The sequence below is a fragment of the Corythoichthys intestinalis genome, chromosome 1 (genome assembly GCF_030265065.1).
Source record: "Corythoichthys intestinalis isolate RoL2023-P3 chromosome 1, ASM3026506v1, whole genome shotgun sequence".
NCBI lineage: Eukaryota > Metazoa > Chordata > Actinopteri > Syngnathiformes > Syngnathidae > Corythoichthys > Corythoichthys intestinalis.
This window is the reverse complement of record NC_080395.1, coordinates 37,685,179-37,707,744: the sequence shown is the minus strand read 5'-3', so window position 1 is coordinate 37,707,744 and position 22,566 is coordinate 37,685,179. Positions and strand designations below refer to the sequence as shown.

Here is a 22,566-nt window from a genome sequence, read left to right as displayed (position 1 = left end):
AGTAAGATAAATGTGTGCTGCAAGGCTTAAGATCCGAATTATTATTCAGTGCCAATATGCTATTTTGTCGTTGATTGCCTTATATATATGTATTCAGTTTTCAATCATATTCATTCTAACATTGCTAACATTTAATGAACACTTCGGTGCATATTTTGGTGGGAATATTTTGTTGAACAATGTCGGTATCTCACTTTCCATTAGAATTGGCTGGTATAAAATCTGAGGCTTACATGAGAAGTCAGTATATCCAATTCTATTTTTTGGGGGGGAGCAGCCATGATGTATGCTACATCAGGGGGTAATACAAATTGTGTCACCTGGACCATGGCGTTTAGATGCAGCCCTGGAGTCTATGCGCAAGTAGAGCATGATGAGATTTACAGGTTTGGAAAAGCCTTTTGTATGCAAACAACAACCAATTTATGGGAGTCAGTAAAGTTGAAATAATATAAAAGATAAAATGGGTTTTATACCAATTATAACAAGTTATTTAAATCCAAAATTACTACTACTCTAGTAACAAATCCAATGCCAAATTAAAGCAGTGGTTTGATCGAGCACATGTCACAATTTATGCTTTCAAAAAACATTTTACCGAGATACATTTTGAATCTGACCAGTGGCCGGTGAATAAAAAAGCATGTCCATCAACTTAGAGGTTTTTTGTCTCAAATGAAATATAAATAGAATTTCTTTAGTCTTCATCATTCATTGAGCGAAGACTCATGTTTTTTTTGTTTTTTTTTAATAAACAAAAAAACAAACATTAAAAACAATGTTCAGTTTCGTTTTTAACTGGAAAAAAAAGAATATTTACTATTGTCTCCTTTTTTAATTGAAAAGTAAATACAGTCACAAAATGAATAGCAATGTATCAATAAATAATGAATAATTACTGTATTTGTTTTTACTTTTATTATTGAGAACAAGTTCAAATGAACTACGACCACCCAGCTCTCTCCTAAACATCTCAACAACCCAGAGCATAACAAGCACACTCGAATAGTGTGCATTCCCCCTACTGGGAAAATCAGAACCTTGATGCAACAATAATCAACATCCCAGACACATGATGAGCGCACCTCCAGTGCGCGCATGTCCTCTACTGGTGATTTCAGAGCATACAGGTAACAGTAAGTCCGAAAATAATCTAATTAAAAACATAAATAAAAACAGGCTACGAGGATTGAGGCATATACTTGTCGTCGTCGTCGTCTCCCGCTTATCCGAATCCGGGTAGTGGGGGCAGCAGCCTCAGCAAAGAGGCCCAGACAGCCCTCTCCCCAGCCACTTCCAGCAGCTCGTCTGGGAGAATCCCAAGGCGTTTCCCGGCCAGCTGAGAGATATAATCTCTCCAGCGTGTCCTGGGTCGGCCCCAGGGTCTCCTCCCAGTTGGACATGCCTGAAACACCTCACGAGGGAGGCGACCAGATGTCCAAACCACCTCAACTGGCTCCTCTCGACATGGAGAAGTAGCGGCTCTACTCAGAGTCCCTCCCCTTTGACCGAGCTCCTCACCCTATCTTGAACGCTGAGCCCGGCCACTCTGCGAAGGAAACTCATTTCAGCCGCTTGTATCCGCGATCTTGTCCTTTCGGTCATTACCCAAAGTTCATGGCCATAGGTGAGGATAGGAACGTAGATTGACCGCTAAAATCGAGAGCTGTGCCTTCTGGCTCAGCTCCCCCTTCACCACGACCGACTGCTTAAGTGCCCGCAACACTGCGGACACTGCCCCAATCCGCCTGTCAAGCTCATGCTCCGACCTCCCCTCACTCGTGAACAAGATCCCGAGATACTTAAACTCCTCCACCTGGGGCAGGAACTCACCCGACCTGGAACGAGCAATCCACCCTTTTCCGGCTGAGAACCATTGCCTCAGACTTGGAGGTGCTGATTCTCATCCCAGCCGCTTCACACTCGGCTGCGAACTGTCCTAGTGAGAGCTTTAGGTCGCTGTGCGATGGAGTCGGAAGAACCACATCATCTGCAAAAAGCAGAGATGATATCCTCCCACCACCGAACTCAACCCCCTCCACCACCCGGCTGTGACTAGAAATTCCGTCCATGAAAGACACGAAAAGAACCGGTGACAAAGGGCAGCCCTGGCGGAGTCCAACCCTCACCGGGCACAGGTCCGACTTATTACCGGCCACATGGACCAGACTCATACTCCTGTGGTAGAGGGACTGGATGGCCCCTAGCAGAGGGCCACCCACCCCATACTTTCGGAGTGCCCCCCACAGGGTGCCCCGGGGGAAACGGTCATAAACCATCTCCAAATCCAATAAACACATGTGGACTGAATTGGCAAACTCCCGTGCCCCCTCAAGCACCCTCACGAGGGTAAAGAGCTGGTCCGTGGTTCCACGGCCAGGACAAAAACCCCATTGTTCCTCCTCGATCTGAGGTTCAACTATCGACCGGACCCTCCTTTCCAGTAACCTGGTGTAGACTTTCCCGGGGAGGCTGAGGAGTGTGATCCCCCGATAGTTGGAACACACCCAGACTCTCCCACCTCAGCTGTAGATCTCTGCAGTTCATCCAGAGTGATCATAGGCCTCTTGGCTGCATCTCTGATCAGTTTTCTCCTTGTTTGAGAAGAAAGTTTGGAAGGACGGCCGGGTCTTGGTAGATTTGCAGTGGTCTGATGCTCCTTCCATTTCAATATGATGGCTTGCACAGTGCTCCTTGAGATGTTTAAAGCTTGGGAAATCTTTTTGTATCCAAATCTGGCTTTAAACTTCTCCACAACAGTATCTCGGACCTGCCTGGTGTATTCCTTGGTTTTCATAATGCTCTCTGCACTTTAAACAGAACCCTGAGACTATCACAGAGCAGGTGCATTTATCCGGAGACTTGATTACACACATTTGGATTCTATTTATCATCATCGGTCATTTAGGACAACATCATTCAGAGATCCTCACTGAACTTCTGGAGTGAGTTTGCTGCACTGAAAGTAAAGGGGCCGAATAATATTGCACGCCCCACTTTTCAGTTTTTTGTTAAAAAAGTTTAAATTATCCAATAAATGTTGTTCCACTTCACGATTGTGTCCCACTTGTTGTTGATTCTTGACAAAAAAATAAAATTTCCTATCTTTATGTTTGAAGCCTGAAATGTGGCGAAAGGTTGCAAGATTCAAGGGGGCCGAATACATTTGCAAGGCACTGTATGTTAGTCTGTGGGTAGCAGGTGCACGAGGCTGAACAGACTCTGGTCCGGCGGCTGGATTTTTCTTGGGTTTACAAACCACTGTGGATTATAGCAAATGCTAATACGAATCCATCACCGAAACAGCACAAACAAGCAGCTGATATTATAAATTAATTTGCTGTCAAAAAATCTAGGCGCATCACTGTTTGAGGGCTTGATAACCCCAGGGATGTGGAGGGGGCAGGCACAGGATGTTTAGTTATACTGTTTTGTTGCTCAGCAGGCAGGCATAGCACTCTCAGTTGTATTGTAATGTAGACTACATGGGACCATTGATGGAAATTGTTTGTTTATATTGTGTCACGTCACATTACGGTCTGTTAAACTTAAATGTCCTTCTCAAATTAAATAATTTGAAAATTTACACTGTCATCGCTTGCAAAGCATTATAAGTACTGCATATGTTGTCGTGACAAGCCGGTGGCAGGGGTCGGTGGGCCCTATAATGGTCTCTTGTCCCCGGGCCCCTGCAAGTCTGTGGACAGCCCTTACTTTTCGAGCCTGTGAGTCGATCGGGTTACAGTTTCTTTGTATAGATTATATTTACTCTGTCTTCTCTAGTATAATGAGGACCGACATGGTAGGACAGTATAACCCAGAAACGTCAACGGCGCGACAACGTGGCCGCAGCGAGAACGCAGTGAAACGCGGGCGTTAAAGTCAATCAGCCAATGCACATCAGTCGAAGTGCGGCCACGTGTTAGACGCGTCCCAGAAGCGGCTAAACGCGACGCACGCAAAAAGAACGACAGAGTTTATTATTTGACATGAGACGCGATCCTCCTGCGGCAATACTACTACCCGTAGCTAGGATCGGGTAGACTGGAAGTCACTCGTGTAAAAATACGGTGGATCCGGTCGATTTTCAAACTAATATGCAATCGTAACCCACTTTTTGAGTCCATCAGATCTCTTGAGTGGTTGATCAGGGCACAGTTGACTTGTCTTTGTTGATTTACTGCTGTTTTCTCTGCTATAATAATAGCCAACACGGCCCCGTGTTCAATACAAAACCCTCCTACCACAACAAAACAAGTCGGAACTAATATTCACATAGTAACTAAAGTTATACAACATAAAATATACAATATAAATGAATACTACATCACATTTGTAAAATATAAACACATAATAAAATAAATAATAGCCCATTAAAATAAAATAAATTGAAATGAGCTAAAACACCTGGAATTAAAGGATAATACACAGATCCCGCTTACACAATTAAAAATTTATTAATTTCTGTGTGGCGCTTTAACTTGACAAAAACCACCAATAAAGCTTTTGAAAACCATTCATAAGAAAAAAATGATTCATTGAGGCATTTCATATGTAAAATACATGTTAAAATCTTTGTCATTGGGATTGCTTTTCTCTTTAGCACACGACTTTTTTTTCCCTCAATATGCAGGGTCTGAAAGGCAAATTGTTGTTGGATTATCTTTAAATACCCGCTACTTTTTGAGCAGAATTCTAGCTTTGTATAGGCTAATGTTCCTATTGTTGAAAGCACAAAGGTGTGTAATAAACAACTAGCACATTTATATTTTGCATTTTGTTTTCTTACTGTACCAAAAATGAACCGAACTGTGACCTCAAAACCGAGGTACGTACTGAACCGAGATTTTTGTGTACCGTTACACCCCTATTATATATCAAAAAAAGGATCCGGACATTTCATTCATTTGATAATCGATTAGTTGTCGAATCATCGTGGCAGCCCTAGTTGTCAGACAATGGCAATCCAAAGGAAAGTATATCTACGACGCAGCCTGCGACAAAGATGAGTTTGACATGCCTGCCCTATATTTTAGAGCACAGAATTGATCAAAACGAATCCGAACCCCAATTTGTATAGGGAAGGACAAGGCTTGAAATTGATCACTGTTTAAGAGAGGATTACAGAAGAATGGGATACAACAAAAAACACCTAAAACAACGAGTAATCATTTCAGCACAATTAAATGAGCATGTAACAGTCCACTTCCTAGATGAGTACATTTTTAGTGAAATACAGTTGGATGGAAACACGCTGTTAGACAGGCCAATTATGGTGGCCATTATAAATCCAAAGCCTTAGAAATAATGCCACAGTAACTAGAGTAGGAAAAAAATGTGTTGTGCAGAGTGAAGCACCTAAAATATATACAGTATATACACTGTCTAAGTGCAACTGCATCAATGTACTGTATAAAAACATACATGAAGTGATGAATGGATTCTTTACCCTTACAATGAGGCTGTCTTCTCTGATACGCTTTGCAAACTATGCTGATCAATCAAGATCTGTTCGCCTGAAGCAGCAGAAAGGCACAGTGACTGATCGAGTCCTGTAAAAGGCAAATAGTGACCACACGTTCGGACCACGTGTGTGATTTATTCATTCAATTTACAGTCAAGTGGAGGGACATTCCTAAAGAGCTTTCTCAATATGACTCAACACTGCAGAGGCAATACAGTTCCTGAATGTAATGTGTTTGTTAAGATGGTCATTGCAGAATTGGAGAGCATTTTACACCACATTGTTTTAAATAATCCACAACACAAAATACTAAAACATGCAGTGAGTAAAAATTCAAAATCAGAAAAAAAAAGTTAAAATAATGCTTGAAAATATTTGTTAAAACACCAAATACTAAAATCTTTGGTTCCACTCAATTAAAATGATATTTAAAAGTCATATTTTGGGGGTATTATTTCTTTCCTAGAAAAGCTCATGTTGGTACAGATTTGCAACACGTATATGCAAACCATTTACTGTGATTGTTCTAAATATTGTAAATAGTAGGGATGCAATGAAATGAAAATTCTTGAAGGAAATTGAAAACCGAATACTGTACGAGAAAACTGAGGCCGAAATCATGACTAAAATATATTGTTTATATTATTTCAAAATGACAATCAAGGCAATAATTAGATTAAGATTAAATAATAAGATTTTTTGCTGATATTTATTTACTATTTATTTTATTAATACTGTACATTTCTTAATGGTTAAAATTACAAAAATATGTATTTGATACATTTCAACAATGCGCAACATAAAATAAGTTTAAACACAAAATTAAATGTTTAATTTGAACCATCTATTCTGTCAATCTATCAATCTAAAAAGTAAAGATGTGACCAAAAACCTTTTGGTGAAAAGACTGAAAGTTTACCACCGAACAGTGTGAAGAACCGTAGTCCTCTTTTGAGGATATAATTAGAGCTGTCCCGACTAGTCGACGTTGTCGACGTCATCGATGACATAAATGCGTCGACAGGCAAAACATACCGTCGACGGGTAATGACGGGTTAAAAAAAAATTACATGGAGATAATGTTTAGAATGGCAGGCGCTCGCGGTGTAAGCGGTTGTTACTGGCACTCCCAAGGGGGCCGCTGTTATTTCAATGTGACAGGCATTGTCAGATTGAGCAAAGAGGAAGAAAGTGGGCGAGCGAGAGTGAGGGAGCGAGATCGGTGAGTTGGGAAAGTGCCCGTAGTTGAGTGGCTGCATCCCCCACGTTTTTGTTTTGGTCAATTAAAAGTATCCACAAAGAGCCATCCGACGCCTTTTGGCGTTTTTATGCACGCCGCCGCCTTCCTGAGGAGGAAATTGGACGAACCAACAACAACGAGCCAAGTGAATCGCCGGTTTATGCCTCACTACGGCGAGGAGTTGAAAACACCGCCAATTACTAAAAAAGCCAGAATTGGTAACACGTGAAAGCGGCATAAAGCCAAAAAAACAGACCAGAATAGCCAGAGCCTGGAATTATTTCAAGGAAAACATGGAGGGTGGCACCGTGTGTACTCTTGGCTAAGCTGTGCTCTCATACCACGGTAGCACGTCGGCTATGAATAAACACTTGAAGCACTGTCACCCAAGTGTAATTTCAGAAGACAACAAAAAAACAACAAGCTAGCGGATTGTAAGTCCATACAACTTTGTAACGATTTTTTTTTAATGGAAGTTGCTTTTATGTGCGTCGTATCAACGTGCATTTTTATTTAATAAATAAATAAATGTGAGCGAGAGAGAGAGAATATAATTATATAATATTTTTTGAAAATTATTATTAAATTTATTAGGATCATGGAGGCTCCCACTTGGGAAAAATATATACATATATCCTGTATATAGACAATATAATAAAAATATATATGGAAAGTTACCGATCCAAACCAAGAATAATGTTTAAAAAACGTTTAAAAGGGTAAATATATGCAAAAGAACATCTCGACCACTCCTTGATGTCTGCGATTTCTGCGTCGCAACCCTTGTTATTAGAGCTGGGAATCTTTGGGCACCTAACGATTCGATTACGATTACGATTCAGAGGCTCCAATTGGATTATAAAACGATTATTGATGCACCCCCCTCCTTTTTTTTTCTCTCTTTTTTAAAAATGTTTTGTACATTAGTTCCAAAATTGTTCAAAAATACTCTCAGGCTAAACCACACTACTATTTCAGTACCAAGTTAACATATAGCAGTAAACAAATATACAAAAATAACATTAAATTAAAAACTCCAGTCCCCATTCTGTATCAGCAGCTTTAAACTACATTCAATTAATTTAATGTTGTGAATCAACCGTTAAATTTGTAAAAATTGCTCCCATTATTCCATAATTTCCCTTTTGTCTACTTTCGACATGTGAAAGTTTTAAAACTATTTTAAAGATAGATTCAAGTCAATATTTTACCGATTTAGGAGTATTTTAGATAAAACGTTAATTAGGCTTACTTGGAAGGTTCGCTACAACAGCCTTGCAAGGAAGTGTACTGCTTTAAGATGGCGGCCGTTTATAACGTCCGCATCTAGCTTTTGTAGATGTGCTGCTAACACTACCAAATCTATATTGAATCTAGTCCTATATAAATGATATCCACCGTAACATTATATGGATGTACAGCTTTTCGGCAGCAGTCAGGTATGTTGTTGTGTTTTTTTATCTCGTTGCATGAGTTGAGCTAGAGCTGTGAGTTGAGCATTGGCATTACCCGAGGGGCCGGGTAATGGGAAGCATGCTGTTAACTACTCTCGCTCCGTTCCGTCCCGAAGACCGCGCGGCGCGCTGAGTGTTGTGTACTTCCACTTTACTTCGCATATTTCAATAATCGGAATTTGGATGTTTGTGAATTGTTCTCGAATCTTCCAAGGCCGAATCGCGAATAATCTAAGAATCGGAAATTTTGCACACCTCTACTTGTTATACTACCATGTTTCACCCATAAAATTCCCAAAAAATCCAGGTGTGGCCATTCACAGCCGTGTCTTGACACTCAGTGATACATGCTACATGGAGTTTTGGATCGAAACAAGGTTTCTTTTTTTTTTTTTTTAAATGCCCTCCTGTTCTAAAATTTTCTTCCGCCAGAAAATTGAGATTTTAAACTTTCCAATGATGTATCACACATGCATATCGGACAATTTTGAAATTTGGCCAAACTGGGGGTCTCAGAGTGGAACTTCAAGTCACCTGAGTGTTTTCCGCCATATTTCAGTTACCATGATTTGAGACAGTCATAAATTCAAGAAAAGTACGCCTTGTGTCTGGAGTGTTTCTTTTTTGGTTCGCTGGCTGTGTAGCAGAATAGCGTCACTGACACACACAGCAACAACAGGAGAGGGAGGGGTGAGCTTTGCCGCTCTAAGACAGCATTTTTGGGACATGTAAAATAGCGAATACCATACCACGGTATGGCGGAAAATTTAAGTAGTTTAGAAACCATGACGTTTTCATACCACGGTAAACCTTGAAACTGGTAACCGGCACATGCCTAGTCACTGCACTGTGTCACTTGAATGTTTCTCTTGGCACACTATCTATGACGGATGCCCTTTTTGATGCAACCCATACATTTTTATCAGGGCTTGCTTCAAAATATAATAAAATGTATTCTAACACTATTTTTTCCCCCATACCTATGTTTTGTGTGTATATTAATTGTGCATTTTATCTGGAAGCACATTGTATGAGCCTTTTCATAGTAAATGTCACATTTCCATTGGCAGAGGGAATAAAAGGTAAGGTCAACTTGAATATACTATGACAGAAACCGGCACTAATCAATGACTGTTGTTGTTGTTGTTTGTTTTTTTTTGTTTTTTTTTAAATATTTGTATAGGGACTGTCCTATAGCAATCCTAAATTTTGATACAAATCCTTGAGAAGTATGAAATCACCATTTGTTTTTACCATTTTTATAGGTTTCATAGATAAAACATTATTAAAAATTCATGGGCCTCTTCAGACGTTTTTTGATATAAAGGAGGGATGTAAACTTTCTTTCCAAAAGGTAAAAGATTGCGGTATTGAAAATATCTTTGACACCATTTTTCCAGCCAAAGTCATCGTACAAAGGCGAATATTCCTCAGTAAGTCTCTAGCGTGAAATTGCAGTAAACTTTGTTGGTGGCCTGTCGCTTTAAACATCAGTAGTGTACGGATTCAGGGTAATAAACATCTCCTTTGCTTTAATAAAGTTTTGTTTGGAACAACCTATGCAAAGTGTTAGTTGTGTGCTTATTTTCTTCTGTTTTCATCTCCCAGTATTACTTGAAACATTTCTAAATGATTTGATTAGTGATGATGTGGCCCATTTTCTAAGCCTTTTTAGTTTAACATAGTTTTCAGGGGATTTCTTGTTGGTCTGCATTGTATTGCTTTGTTTCCCTATATTATGGAGGTAGATTTGTGTCTTTATTATTCAATAAAAAAAAAAGTTGCTTCGATCAAATAAAAAGTTGCTTCAATCAAAATATATACTTTCAATCGAAGAAAACGTCACTTCAATCAAAAAAAATGTGTTTGAATCCAAAAATACATTTGAAACTCAAAAAAATATATTTGAAAACTATTTTTCTTTGATTGAATTTTATTTTTTTGATCAAAGTCAAGTTTTTTTTAATTGAAACACCATTTTTGATTGAAGTCATGTAATTTTCCGTTTGGACCACATTTTGGCTAGGACATTTGTGTCTTTATTATTCAATCAAAAAATAAATTGCTTCAAACAAAAAAATATATATTTTCAAAAGAAAAATCACTTCAATCAATTTTTTCTTTAAATCAGTCGTAGAAAAAAAGGTTTGAATGTGAAAAAATATTTGAGACTCAGAAATTCGCATTTGAACACTTTATTTTTCATTCAAACTGTTTTCTTTGATTGAAGCAATCCTTTTTGTGTTTGAGCCATATTAGGGGTAGGACATTTGTGTCAAAATCATTCAATCGCAATAAAAGTTGCTTTAATCAAAAAACTATTATAAATCAAAGAAAAAAATCATTTGCAAAAACTTTTTTTTTTTTTTAATATATTTTTTATTTGAAATATATATTTTTTTTTTATTGAAGTGTCACTTTTTTTTAAAAGCAAAAAGTTTTAAACTTTTTTTTTTTCAAAGTGGAAAAAGTTTTGAACACACTTTTTTTTTGAAGTGGAAAAAGTTTTGAAGGCACTTTTTTTCGATTGAATCATTTTGACACAAAGATTCTCCTTCAACGCTAGTTCCGGTGTGTTTGATTGGCAGGTAGCTACGCCAATGACATAAAAGTATGAAGCAAGCATAATGGCCACCAGGGCTCCATCCAGCCATCGGAGTCTGTTGGAGTCTAAGCCGAATATAGGGCACCGGTACGGGCGTGTGACATCGGCATTTCACCAGAGTACCCGCAACGGTACGGTGCCCTGTCGTGGCACACTGGTCGGACCCCGATATCACCCCCCAGGCGCGGAGGCCGGCTGTCGAGTGGACGCCCCGCGAATGACACGGCACTCATTCAAAGCTGAAGCGATGGGGCTGCCGGCGACTCGCCGGTAGTCCACTCACTTACTGGGCAGGCTAGTGTCGGGCCACTCGCCGACCACTCCCGTACCGGCGCGTCGCGGACACTCCGGTTGGAACCAATTGCCAACCGTCACGTCAGGGCAGCGGGTGAAGTTCGCCGTGTTAAATCACATTAAGCAAAAGGGCACCGTACTCCGGTGAAATGCCGATGTCACACGCCCGTACCGGTGCCCTATATTCGGCTTAGACTCCAACAGACTCCGATGGCTGGATGAGCCCTGGTGGCTATTATGCTTGCTTCATACTTTTATGTCATTGCCTTAGCTACCTGCCAATCAAACACACCGGAACTAGCGTTGAAGGAGAATCTTTGTGTCAAAATGATTCAATCGAAAAAAAGTGCCTTCAAAACTTTTTCCACTTCAAAAAAAAAAAAGTGTGTTCAAAACTTTTTCCACTTTGAAAAAAAAAAAAAAGTTTAAAACTTTTTGCTTTTCAAAAAAAGGGACACTTCTATAAAAATATATATATATTTCAAATAAAAAATATATTTAAAAAAAAAAAAAGTTTTTGCAAATGATTTTTTTCTTTGATTAAAAATAGTTTTTTGATTAAAGCAACTTTTATTGCGATTGAATGATTTTGACACAAATGTCCTACCCCTAATATGGCTCAAACACAAAAAGGATTGCTTCAATCAAAGAAAACAGTTTGAATGAAAAATAAAGTGTTCAAATGCGAATTTCTGAGTCTCAAATATTTTTTCACATTCAAACCTTTTTTTCTACGATTGATTAAAAAAAAAATGATCGAAGTGATTTTTCTTTTGAAAATATATATATATTTTTTTGAAGCAATTTATTTTTTGATTGAATAATAAAGACACAAATGTCCTAGCCAAAATGTGGTCCAAACGGAAAATTACATGACTTCAATCAAAAATGGTGTTTCAATTAAAAAAAACTTGACTTTGATCAAAAAAATAAAATTCAATCAAAGAAAAATAGTTTTCAAATATATTTTTTTGAGTTTCAAATTTATTTTTGCATTCAAACACATTTTTTTTGATTGAAGTGACGTTTTCTTCGATTGAAAGTATATATTTTGATTGAAGCAACTTTTTATTTGATCGAAGCAACCTTTTTTTTGATTGAATAATAAAGACACAAATCTACCTCCATACTATATCGTAACGAATCGTATCGCTTCCAAACTGAACTAAATCATAATTAATCCGTTATGGCTGTTTTTCCATCGAATCGCAACGCGTGTATTTACATACTTATTGAATTGCAGCAAGCTCTTCAGCCTTTTTATTGGTGAAGAAGCAAGGCAGTGGCACACTTGAAAAGAGCGCCTTATAAAAAAGGACTTTACCTTCCTCTGGACAAAATCCATGATGTTTTTGAAGTCCAAGTCATCATAGTAGTTAACTATGCCTCTTCTTATGTTCTTGTTCAATAAATCCACTGTCTGGACAGAGAAGGGGAAAAGAAGTCAAGCAGATTGGATGTGAACCAACAGTAGAATTGTCAGAATCACGTTTCAATCGTTGTGTGGAATTGACGCAGGAGTGACAAGTTTGTCATAAGTCCTGGTTGTCAAGGTGACTGATCCAGTGAAGTGGAAATCAAAATGTGACAGTTTTATAGCCCACATCTGTCAGATGCAATCTGGCATAGCCAGATCCCATAAGGTTAATGTGTTTAAATATCCAGAAAGCGACATGACACTTCTGTGTAGAAACTCCTTCACATGGCCTTTTTTTTTTTTTTTTTCCCTCTCTTCTCCATTGACAATGATAGACGTACAATTATGGGGCTCTTTTCATCCTCATGTTGTGAATTTAAATGGGTTTGCCACTAGTAGACATCCAATCCATTTGAACTCTGAGGGCTGTGGCGAATGTAATAATATTCATTTCATTTCACTGGTGTCTATTGCCGTCAATGGCAGCTAATGAATTAACTTTCAAATATGGTCCACTGTTTGTGTCTAATTAGAATTAAGCAGAACATTCAAGTGGACGCATTACTGATTAGCGATTTACAGACATACATTAGGTCCATAAACATTGAAATATTGTCATCTTTAAAGTTCTAAACAACACATCAAATAAATTGAAATTAAACGAGTTTTAATGGCAAAACTTCAGGTTTAAGTGTATTTACATCCATATCAGATGATTAGTGCAAGAATAACAACGATTTATACAAATGTTTTTTAGATTTTAAATGAACAAAAGTAAGTTACTAGTAGTAAGTAAGTAGTAAGTTAACAACATTCCACATTTTTTGACAAAAACTCTCCTGTTGCTTTTTTAGAGCCAAATCTTATATTCCACAGATATGACAGTTAATCCTGCTTCTTCAAATCATGGGTACAGTATATAGGTGGAATCGTATTTTATATTACAATATTTAAAAAAAAAAAAAAAAGTATTTACCTGGTTGCGAAACACAAGTGCCAAAATTCCACCCAGCAGCTCCAGAACGAGACACACCGCCAGTGTATACATGAACTATGTCAAAAAAAGGAAAGCAATTTTTAAGATAGAGTATATGAATGTGTTCTGTTCATTTGTTTGGCCAAAAACGCTTTAGTATTTAGTGTTCGATTATATCTTGGTTACTTTTTCCAATGTAGTCTTAAACTAGAAATGTATGGTCGTAAATGACCACAGTGTCAAACTAATATTGTCATGGGCAACAATGTAGTTATGGTTTCCTCAGAGTGGCATTATAATTTGTCGCGTACTCATATACCCCTTTCCCACTGGCCAAAAAACCTGTGTCAACCCACTAACAATCGGCTTTTGGTGGCAGTGGGAAAGGTGCAGCGACCCGCCTCGACCCGTGTCAATCAGGCTCCGATCGTCATGCAGTGTGAAAGCAAAACCCCGGGTCAACAGTCAATACCCTAATCTACGTGGTGACGTAGGCTCTTACGTGATGCGTCATAACGTGCCAGTCGCCTCCCATTTAACACGCCCCACACGACTCCTTTCAATTTCAAACCAAAACTCACGTCCCCTCAGCACAAGCAGAGTGTTGATCCTTTGCTGCATTTCGACCATTTTGAGGGAAGTAAAAAGCATGAAAACACAGAACACAAACGGAAAGGAGGCTTACATTTTGCTCTGCATTGTTTATTTCGTTGAACTGAATGAATTTGGTCGCATTTGTCGACGCGCATCTTAGCGTGGTGACGTCACGTAACCTTACTTCACGGCTGAAGAGGGGTAGGGGGTTAGACGGGTGAAAAAAAAAAAGACACGGCTTTTTTTTGTCAATGGGAAAGGTGCCAAATGCCAATTGCTAATGGGTTGCATCTGCTTGGAAAAACGCGCGTTGACCCACTAGTTTCAGTGGGAAAGGAGCATCACAGACAGTACATTGTTGTTTTCGTCAACACTGACGATAACGAAAATATTTTGTTAACGAAATTTTTTTTACATCACATTGACGAGCTAAAAACATGGCTTGGGAGACTAGAACATAAAGAGACAAATGCCAGTTGTTGTCTGACGAGATGACAACGAGACGAAAATGCGACATTTTTTGTCATATGTTCAAAATGCGTGACATTTTCATATCGTACATAGAGTACGTCAGCTTGCATCATTGCAGTGTTTGGGGTGTGTCACTCATGTGAGATGTGCTGCGCATCTCCCTCACTCTCCTCCCCGCAGTTTAAGATGTGTTTGAAGATAATGTGCGCTACATCTTGGCGAGAGAGAATCTGCAATGTTGCTTTCGCCTTTAAGAGACTGTGCTGAGTGAACATCACACACTAAATGTAACTCGTTGCGTTAGCATTAATATCAACTTTAGCATGGCAAGCATCCTCTTAAACACTCGGACAACATTTTTCTACATACAGTTTGCGGCTTCTAGGTGGGTTTAATTGAAAATACCGGTAATGTACAGTAATCCCTCGTTTTCTGCTGTTAATGGGGACCAATAATCGAAAATCCGCGAAGTAGAGGCGGAGCTTGTTTACATCTAAAAAAATTTTGGGAAGGGTGTTTTTAATGTTTTTTTTTTCCCCAGTTTTCGCATTGGAAAGATATATATACTATATATATTCATTTATTTTCAGAGCCGCTTATCCTCGAGGGTCACAAGGGTGCTGGAGCCTATCCCAGCTAACTATATATACATATATACATACAGTGGGGAGAACAAGTATTTGATAGACTCCCAATGGGTTTTCCCATTGGCAGTCTATCAAATACTTGTTCTCTCCACTGTACATATGCAGTGCCTTGCAAAAGTATTCAGCCCCCTTGAACCTTGCAACCTTTCGCCACATTTCAGGCTTCAAACATAAAGATATAAAATTTTAATTTTTGTCAAGAATCAACAACAAGTGGGACACAATCGTGAAGTGGAACAACATTTATTGGATAATTTAAACTTTTTTAACAAATAAAAAACTGAAAAGCGGGGCGTGCAAAATTATTCGGCCCCCTTGCGTTAATACTTTGTAGCGCCACCTTTTGCTCCAATTACAGCTGCAAGTCGCTTGGGGTATGTTTCTATCAGTTTTGCACATCGAGAGACTGACATTCTTGCCCATTCTTCCTTGCAAAACAGCTCGAGCTCAGTGAGGTTGGATGGAGGGTGTTTGTGAACAGCAGTCTTCAGCTCTTTCCACAGATTCTCGATTGGATTCAGGTCTGGACTTTGACTTGGCCATTCTAACACCTGGATACGTTCATTTTTGAATCATTCCATTGTAGATTTGGCTTTATGTTTTGGATCATTGTCCTGTTGGAAGATAAATCTCCGTCCCAGTCTCAGGTCTTGTGCAGATACCAACAGGTTTTCTTCCAGAATGTTCCTGTATTTGGCTGCATCCATCTTCCCGTCAATTTTAACCATCTTCCCTGTCCCTTCCGAAGAAAAGCAGGCACTAACCATGATGCTGCCACCACCATGTTTGACAGTGGGAATGGTGTGTTCAGGGTGATGAGCTGTGTTGCTTTTACGCCAAACATATCGTTTTGCATTGTGGCCAAAAAGTTCTATTTTGGTTTCATCTGACCAGAGCACCTTCTTCCACATGTTTGGTGTGTCTCCCAGGTGGCTTGTGGCAAACTTTAAACGAGACTTTTTATGGATATCTTTGAGAAATGGCTTTCTTCTTGCCACTCTTCCATAAAGGCCAGATTTGTGCAGTGTACGACTGATTGTTGTCCTATGGACAGACTCTCCCACCTCAGTTGTAGATCTCTGCAGTTCATCCAGAGTGATCATGGGCCTCTTGGCTGCATCTCTGATCAGTTATCTCCTTGTTTGAGAAGAAAGTTTGGAAGGACGGCCGGGTCTTGGTAGATTTGCAGTGGTCTGATGCTCCTTCCATTTCAATATGATGGCTTGCACAGCGCTCCTTGAGATGTTTAAAGCTTGTTAAAACTTTTTGTATCCAAATCCAGCTTTAAACTTCTCCACAACAGTATCTCGGACCTGCAGGACAGGGTCCATGATCAAGGACCGCTGTGCAAGCCATCATATTGAAATGGAAGGAGCATCAGACCACTGCAAATCTACCAAGACCCGGCCGTCCTTCCAAACTTTCTTCTCAAACAAGGAGAAAACTGATCAGAGATGCAGCCAAGAGGCCCATGATCACTCTGGATGAACTGCAGAGATCTACAGCTGAGGTGGGAGAGTCTGTCCATAGGACAACAATCAGTCGTACACTGCACAAATCTGGCCTTTATGGAAGAGTGGCAAGAAGAAAGCCATTTCTCAAAGATATCCATAAAAAGTCTCGTTTAAAGTTTGCCACAAGCCACCTGGGAGACACACCAAACATGTGGAAGAAGGTGCTCTGGTCAGATGAAATCAAAATTGAACTTTTTGGCCACAATGCAAAACTATATGTTTGGCATAAAAGCAACACAGCTCATCACCCTGAACACACCATCCCCACTGTCAAACATTGTGGTAGCAGCATCATGGTTTGGGCCTGCTTTTCTTCAGCAGAGACAGGGAAGATGGTTAAAATTGACGGGAAGATGGATGCAGCCAAATACAGGAACATTCTGGAAGAAAACCTGTTGGTATCTGCACAAGACCTGAGACTGGGACGGAGATTTATCTTCCAACAGGACAATGATCCAAAACATAAAGCCAAATCTACAATGGAATGGTTCAAAAATAAACGTGTCCAGGTGTTAGAATGGCCAAGTCAAAGTCCAGACCTGAATCCAATCGAGAATCTGTGGAAAGAGCTGAAGACTGCTGTTCACAAACACTCTCCATCCAACCTCACTGAGCTCAAGCTGTTTTGCAAGGAAGAATGGGCAAGAATGTCAGTCTCTCGATGTGCAAAACTGATAGAAACATACCCCAAGCGACTTGCAGCTGTAATTGGAGCAAAAGGTGGCGCTACAAAGTATTAACGCAAGAGGGCCGAATAATATTGCACGCCCCACTTTTCAGTTTTTTATTTGTTAAAAAAGTTTAAATTATCCAATAAATGTTGTTCCACTTCACGATTGTGTCCCACTTGTTGTTGATTCTTGACAAAAAATTAAAATTTTATATCTTTATGTTTGAGGCCTGAAATGTGGCGAAAGGTTGCAAGGTTCACGGGGCCGAATACTTTTGCAAGGCACTGTATATATACATACATACATACATACATACATACATACTAGGGCTGTCAAAATGATCGCGTTAACGGGCGTTAATTAATTTTTTAAAATTAATTACGTTAAAATATTTGACGCAATTAACGCACTCCCCCCGCTCAGACAGATTTAAATGACAGTACAGTGAACAGCTTGTTAATTGTGTTTTATGGAGTTTTGCCGGCCTCTGCTGGCGCTTGGGCGCGACTGATTTTATAGGCTTCAGCACCCATGAGCATTGTGTAAGTGATTATTGAAATCAACAATGGCGGGCTACTAGTTTATTTTTTTAAATGAAAATTTTACAACATTTATTAAAACGAAAACATTAAGAGGGGTTTTAATATAAAATTTCTATAACTTGTACTAACATTTTTCTTTTAAGAACTACAAGTCTTTCTATCCATGGATCGCTTTAACAGAATGTTAATAATGTTAATGCCATCTTGTTGATTTATTGTTATAATAAACAAACAGTCCTTATGTTCTGTATTTTCAATGTCTACATCCATCTTGTGTCTTATCTTTCTATTCCAACAATAATTTACAGAAAAATATGGCATATTTTATAGATGATTTGAATTGCGATTAATTGCGATTAATTACGATTAATTAATTTCTAAGCTGTAATTAACTCAATTAAAAATTTTAATCGTTTGACAGCCCTAATACATATATGCAGTATATATATATACATATATACATATATATATATATATATATACATATATATATATATATATACATACAGTATCTATTTGACATATACTTGATACATATATACGTTTTATCCCTTTTTTCCCCCCAAAGTATTAAAAAATAAAATGCTTGTCTTTAGGGCTGTAGCTATCGATATTTTAGTAATCGAGTATTCGACTGAAAATTCTATTGCTTAATCAACTAATCGGATAAAACATTTTTTTTAGGTAAAGACCAATTATAAATATACAAGAGAAAACAAAACATTTCACCTAATATTGAACCATTTTCAGACTATCAATGTCTTTATTTTCGATGTATATTGTTGAAAACAGCCAACATTTGCATCTCAGATGTCACAAAAAAAAACCAAAAAAAATTACAGCTTTCACTCAAAAAACTTCTAGGTCTTAAAAATCGTATTTCTTACCTAAAATGTCATTACGCTTGATAACACACAAGTTAGGTGTTTTTCCCACCTGTTTCAATTGAATTTCTATTTGTGGCAAGCTCTTTTAAGTTCTAGTTAAGTTTTAAATTCTAAATCATAAGTCAAGATAGGATTTTGAGTTTTTGCAGTATTCAAAATAAATATATCATACCTGCTACTGGAGCACATCACGCACCAGTGCTACTAGGTGTTTTATTCAGTAATGACTACTGAGCTAAAACTGACAGTCAGCTTAGTATGTTTTTTTATTTTACACCCTCATCACTCTACAACGCTGTGTTTTTACAGATTGAATAAAGCCTGTATGTAAGACACATTAGCCACGCATCAACAGTGGTCATAATTAATAGAAACCTAGCCCTCCGCAGGGCTAACGTTACGTTAGCAAGGAAGAGTAATGTTAATTTTATTTATTAGTGCTGAGAAGTCTACTGCTTTAAGATGGCGGCTTTTTACTAACGCCAACAAGTCTGTCATTTCGCATTTAGTTCTATATACATGTGATATCAATGAGACTCATCAGACGCTACCTCCTACCAGCGTAGCATCATGCGGGCGTAGTTTGCAGAAACGTTGGCACAGTTTGACGCGGCTGTCGGCTGCAATCAGGTATTATTGTTTCTTCCTCTACAGACATGACGTCAGCGCATTGTCCCGCATTAAACGTCGTCTGGGCAAAACGCGATGCACAGAGCTGGCAAAATGAAACGATTCCTCGAGGCCAATAAAATTACTCGGATCAATTTTTAAACCCGAGTTACTTGAGTTACTCGAGTATTCGTTTCAGTTCTACTTGTCTTTATTAAATGCGTCATTGAGTGAATCCACTCAAATCCGCTCATGCTGCTCACTTACACATACACAATGAATCGCCTCAGCACCCTTAAGGCCCAAGTACACTGCATGCGTGATCGTTGCGGTTCCGGTCCGGTTCAGTGTTGCCTGCGTGCCACGCAGTCCGTCAAAAACAGGCAAATCATACCGGCTGCTGCACGGCTGCGGTCCGCCAACCTCGTCCCCCCGGTGAGCTCTCGCATGATCGCGCGCGATAATGTGCCCTTTAAAACAACGAAAAACACACGGAGTCTATACTCATCAGAGAAGCAGAGAGAGAGCACATATTTTCTTTGCATATTGATATTTTAGTTAATCTGGAATTAAGAGACAGACATGACTGCATCATGATGAGATCAGGACAGAAAAACACACATAATAGGACACCTTGCAGCTTCCTTTTTAAAATTGTCCTCATAGAAAGGATCTGCTGCATCATAAATGATTTTGTGGGTTTCCACCTCCATGATGAAGCGCTCATCATCCATCTTCGCTCGTGTTTAAACCGTGATTAGGCACCTGGGTTGTTACGTCCAGGACCAGCTCCGCCCATTTTGCCGGATGCGTGTCCGGCAAAAATAGAAAATAGCCTATACCATCCGGCGGGCATGTGGCACGCCGGAGGTGGTTCGCAGTCAAGCCGGACCACTGACGCGGCCGGTATACGTTGAACAATAGGATATAATGGGAACGGATTGGCTCCGGCGCTATTTTTTACCGGAGTCGGACCGGAACCGCAACGATCACGCATGCAGTGTACTTGGGCCTTTACCCTCGTGTTTAACGAGCTCATTCATTCGGCGCCTTTTAAGGTATGCGCTTCCAAGCTTCTCTAGCAAGATCAAAGCTTCAGAGCTGTTGCTCATCGTTAACTTTAACAAGGAGCTGATTGGTGAGCAAGAAAAGCAGCAAGAGGGAGAGGTGAGAGGCTGTACGTGATCAGATCGGGACATCTCTATAAAATACTGTATTTTTTTTTTTTTTTTTTTAAATTGGAAAAAAAATCTGCGATGGACTGAGGGCGCGAAGGTTGAAGCACGAAGTAGCGAGGGATCACTGTACTGCCTTTCTTGCGGAGTGTGTATTATGATCATGAAGTTGGCGTTGACCTTGTGAACGCTACAATATATGCTTGTCTGTCTATGTCTGTTTTGATATTTTTGGAACCTTTATTTTTGGACAAAAACTTTTGAATTTTACAGACGAACACATTTTGAGTAACTTGACTAAAACTAGACGAGATCTGTACAAGATTTTGTCACCTAAAACTAGATGAAGAAGAACACATTTTGAAATGAATAAAATATAACTAAGACTAATTGAAAGTATATTTAAACCATTTTCGTCCAAAAGACTAAGGCAAAAATTAAAAGGACTACCAAAAAACACTGATAGGAGTATAAACAAATGGATTTTTTTTGGACAAATTTAAACATACCCGGTATTATTATTTATTAATTTTTATTCTCATTAGAAACCAATAAAAACTTTCCATTCCAACAATTGTTTTGGGATTGGGAACAAACATACTTGCAATATTTCAATGGTTTTTTTTTTATTTATTTAAAAGTGATAATCTGCAATTTTGCTATTTTTGTAAGAAACAAAGTTGTATCACTTTATTTCATGACGGGTCATGCAAGAAGATTTCACGGAACAAATTTGGCCCCCGGACCTCGAGTTTGACAATTTCTGCAGTAGCAATTCTTAAAAAAATAAAATAAAATAAAAATTGAATTAAAAAAAAATACAATCCTGTGAAAAATAATTTTATTTCAGAAAAATACAGTTATTTTACTTACATTAGATTTGTTAACCCAACTGTTAAGTTTTTTGTTGTTGTTGTTCCATATGTTCAGCAGGTGGCAGGGGTACACCCTGAACAGCCAATTGCAGCAAATCGTCCGTTGAAAACAATCAAACAAGTATATTTAAAGCACACATGTCAGGCTTTTGAAAAGTATGTTTATTTCAATGCACTCAATACTAGTTTGGGCCTCCATTTGCATAAATTACTGTACCAATGGGCCGTAGTGTGGAGGCAATTAACTTGTGTCACTGCGTAGGTGTAATGGAAGCCTAGAATGCTTGTGAAATTGCACACTATGTGAAATTAATCTACATAGAATTATTTTTAAAAGTGTTTGATATTTATCTGGATCGGCTAACTTTGGAGCAACAAAGAAGGCAAAGGTGAGGATCGTCAAAAAAAGTAATTCTGAGCATTTCACTTAAAAACAAATGTCCTTGTTGTGTTGTTGTTACAATTTAGTCTAACTTAAAACTTAACTAGAAGTTAAAACTAACTTGGCAGGAATGGAAACACGGGGGAAAAACACTTAATTTTTAAGTGATGTGTGTTATAAAGCGTATTGACATTTTTAGGTAAGAAATGATAATTTTTTTTAATTATAAGATCAAAATTTTTGGAGCGAAAGCAGTGAATTCGTTGTTTTTTTTTACTATCTGAGATGCAATTAGAGGTGTGCAAAAATTCCAATTCTTAGATTCTTCGCGATTTGGCCGTGGAAGATTCGAGAACGATTCACAAACATCCAAATTCCGATTATTGAAATATGCCAAGTAAAGCAGAAGTACAACACACTCAGCACGCCGCGCGGTCTTCGGGACAGAACGGAGCGAGAGTAGCTAAACATCATGCTTCTCATTACCCGGCCCCTCGGGTAATGCCAATGCTCAACTCACGGCTCTAGCTCAACTCATGCCACGAGATAAAAAAAACACAACAACATACCTGACTGCTGCCAAAAAGCTGCTACAAAGTACATCCACATAATGTTACGGTAGATATCATTTATATAGGACTAGATGTAATATAGATTCGGTAGCGTTAGCAGCACATCTACAAAAAGCTAGATGTGGGCGTTAGTAAACGGCCGCCATCTTAAAGCAGTACACTTCCCTGCAAGGCTGT

At 38.8% G+C, this 22,566-nt stretch overlaps 1 protein-coding gene across 2 annotated transcripts in view; it reads right to left on the bottom strand.

The window, feature by feature from the left end:
* The window catches only part of tspan15 (tetraspanin 15), a 73,163-nt gene that overhangs the window by 32,357 nt on the left and 18,240 nt on the right, over window positions 1–22,566 (bottom strand). For both annotated transcript variants that reach the window (XM_057852906.1, XM_057852897.1), the window contains exons 3-4: window positions 13,451–13,525; window positions 12,382–12,477 (exon numbers count right to left, since the gene is read on the bottom strand). In XM_057852906.1, the coding sequence (XP_057708889.1) occupies window positions 12,382–12,477; window positions 13,451–13,525 (171 nt within the window). The remainder of the gene's footprint in view (window positions 1–12,381; window positions 12,478–13,450; window positions 13,526–22,566) is intronic.